The following is a 3,179-nucleotide window of genomic DNA, read 5'->3' on the forward strand; positions in this document are numbered from 1 at the left end:
GAATGCTTCTAGGTTAGGGCTTGGCAGGGGAGAATCGAAAATGGGAGGAAGACCAAAAAAATCCCATGTAATTAAAATGTTTATAACTTTTTTAAGTATTTTTTGTCCTTTTATGCCTAATTCGACCGGATTTTTTCGGTTAACACTTAAAAGGTCCATTAACATTAATAACTTTTAAATATGCCGACGTGGTCGTCTCTCATTGGAGGGTGCATTCGTCCAGTGCACCCATGGATGCACAGAATGCGGACTCATTTCGAACAAGGCTTGTAACTCGCGAGATATATTCTCTTATAATAATGTTGCAACGTGGCGTATGTTGATAAATAATCCTTCCCAATAATAATGCATGAGATAAAAAAGAGATCTTTCAAGAATACGTATCGAGATAAAGAAAAGTAGTCACTGCCATTTTCTATGTGCAATGAGCATAACTTACAATGTGTTGTGATCAGCATATCTAAACTCAGGTCGGATTCTACTAGCTTAGTGATGTTCATCCGTCATTTGGCAAATTATTCCCAAATGCCAAACTAGGCCTCAACGCAACCAGTATTCTTACTACGCGTCCCAGTTCTGATCAGAATATTCCTAAACTTGCGAATTTCTAACATCACGAGAGTGAGGACCAAATCAAATCTCGGCGGCTGATCAAAATAGTCAAAAAAAAAAACTGCCCCAACTAGGGCAGGGTGAGGCAGAGCGGAGCTCAAATCTCGTGCCCACAAAAACCTACACACATAATACTGTAGTGTAGTCCTTTTGGTTCTTCAAAATAGGCACCTGGAATCGAAAGGGCCCATAATCAAGTCGTTTGGTTGATTGGAATGGGATTCCAATTCCCTTTTCTCTTACTCTGTGGTTGGTGACCAGAAGCAGTGACCAGTTCTACTCTTTGAGTAAAAATCAGAGACTCGATGTATTTGAGTAAGAAATAGAATGGAATTCTAAGGGAATGGAATAAGCGATCTTTATCCCGCAACACATACTCATACCGGTTCAACGAAATAAAAGGATGTCCCGAAACACATATTCGTAGCAGTATGGGTTGTGAACCTATTTCTTTAATTCAAGATTTCAATTTGTAATTGATTTCGTCCTGTGTCGAGTATTCATTCAGTCGGGTTCGATTTGATTTCGGGCGATTTAACGAACAGTTAATTGTCTTTTTACTTTTTTTTGTTTTGGATTTGGAGCTGGAATGATTTGAAATAACTGAATTGAGATTTCATTGCAGAGGAGAAATGGCCATTCCCATTTCGATTAACAGGTGAAAAGTAAACAAAACAGATATAATAATATTAATGGATTTTGAAAGTTGAAATTACATTATATAATTAATTTCCTCAAATCTCAGGTCAGGTATATATAAATAAATAAATTATCCCTTTAAAAAAATATTAGATGCGTCTCATCGTCAATTCGTCATCACGTCACGTATATTCGGCGGGGCATTCAAAGTTGCATTCCTCCAAGAAAACAAAACACCACTTATTTTTCATAAAATTTTATTAAAATATTTTTCAATACAGGAAAGGTATAACAGCTTTTCTAAACCTGGGATAATCCTCCCCAAACTTATCCAAGTACCAATTATGGTTTGCCCGTGCCCTAGGCACCAAGTTGGCGTAAGTGTACAAGAAAAACCCAAGCCCAGCCCAGGCCCACGTCATCACCGTCCATCCCACCCATTCCACCACCTCCCCCATGTAATTGGGACAACTCACCACCTCAAACCATCCTCCCCTCGGTATCTTATACCCTCCGCCCTCCCTCTTCAACGCCATCAACGCCGAATCTGACCGCACGTTCACCGCCATACCGCTCAAGAATAGTGCCAGCCCCACCGAAAACCGCCCCCAAAACCACCAACCGCTCTCGTGCTCGTAATCCGCGTAATGCGATACCCATCTCATCTGCAAGTAGGAGTTGAGGACGTTGAATGCGAAGGCCATCAGCGCGATGGAGATGGGAAAACCGATAGCAACGGTCCCGGTTTTCCGGCTGGGAGTTTTCAGGAGGCGAAGCGGGTAGATGCACGTGCGGTGGATGTAGTGAAAGAGGAAGACGGAGAGCAGGGCTAGGGCTCTGGGGTTGGAACGATTTCGGCCGAGGAAGAAGACGAGGAGACTGAGCCAGACGGTGGGACTCTCCATCAGGAACCAGGCCAACGGCGGGGATAAAGTGGGGCCCCACCCAGCACGGTGGTGCTTGCCATATGGGGCTTGGAGGAATCGGAGAGATATGAAGGTGGGAGGAGTGATGAGGTAGAGTGTGAGCAGAGAGTAGCGGAACAGATTTAGGTCTGAGTTTGGTGATGGTGATACCATTTCCATTTTGGTTGCAGATGAGTGGGTAGGTTGTAAGGTGTAGCCATTTGTATTTATATATATATATATATATATATATATATAAAGGTCTACGAGATTGCATTTATGCACCCGAGCACTTGACCGTCGGATCTGATCTAGGGAAAAAACGACAAAGATCTCTCGTGGTTAGTCCCAATGTCCCCTATTGGGATGTGACACTTGTTTGTGTTTCTCTGTCACAATTGTTAATATTAATGTTTCCGTAGCATAGTGGTAGTGCGTTCGCTTCGTAAGCGAAAGGTCGCGAGTTCGATCCTCGCCGGGAGCTTCGTCATTGTCATCAATCTTTCTTATACGTGTATTTTTTGTTTTCGTTTGGTTTCTTAAGCTTTCGTTTTTCTACAAATTTCTGCGTGCCAAAAGTGATTGCAAAATAGATCTAGCATCCGGACCCGTGCAATGTACGGATTCTATTAAACTAAATTGAAGCATGAGTCTTATGACATTTTTTATTTGGGTAGAGCAAGTTCTATACTTCTATTCAATCCAAACATTATTTTTAGGTGACTTATTTATCTCTGATTAATTTTATATGCTCTTTTACTTTAAAATTTATCTATGATTAATTATTATCTACTCGATAATGGTACTTATACGGCTAGTGGATTGATTTTAGTTATAATAATTTTATATTTTTATGAAAAATTAAAAGGGTAAAATTTCTTAATCTATTATTATGGTCTAGATAATTGACTAATTGTATCCTTATTGTTTGAAAATTGATTAACACTATCCTTATTATTTCTAACAATTGATTAACTCTTTTTTTATAATCTATGCACATGTGACCCTACGTGACTTGTATAA

At 40.2% G+C, this 3,179-nt stretch overlaps 1 protein-coding gene and 1 non-coding gene across 2 annotated transcripts; one reads left to right on the forward strand and one right to left on the reverse strand.

Moving 5' to 3' along the window:
- Positions 1–1,494: 1,494 nt before the first annotated feature.
- Positions 1,495–2,377, reverse strand: DET2 (3-oxo-5-alpha-steroid 4-dehydrogenase family protein). Its single transcript, XM_088967889.1, has one exon. The coding sequence runs from the start codon at positions 2,334–2,336 to the stop codon at positions 1,524–1,526; it is 813 nt and encodes a 270-aa protein (XP_088824015.1). The 5' UTR covers positions 2,337–2,377; the 3' UTR covers positions 1,495–1,523.
- Positions 2,378–2,568: 191 nt separating this feature from the next.
- TRNAT-CGU (transfer RNA threonine (anticodon CGU)) lies at positions 2,569–2,640 on the forward strand. The gene has a single exon. It is a non-coding gene; the product is annotated as a tRNA-Thr (tRNA).
- Positions 2,641–3,179: the final 539 nt, after the last annotated feature.

This window comes from Nelumbo lutea, chromosome 2 (genome assembly GCF_056320005.1).
Source record: "Nelumbo lutea isolate HS-2025 chromosome 2, American lotus-T2T, whole genome shotgun sequence".
NCBI classification, from domain to species: Eukaryota; Viridiplantae; Streptophyta; class Magnoliopsida; order Proteales; family Nelumbonaceae; genus Nelumbo; species Nelumbo lutea.

Bases quoted from the DNA above. Each gene is read 5' to 3' on its own strand.
- DET2 (XM_088967889.1), bottom strand. From the start codon at position 2,336: ATGGAAATGGTATCACCATCACCAAACTCAGACCTAAATCTGTTCCGC.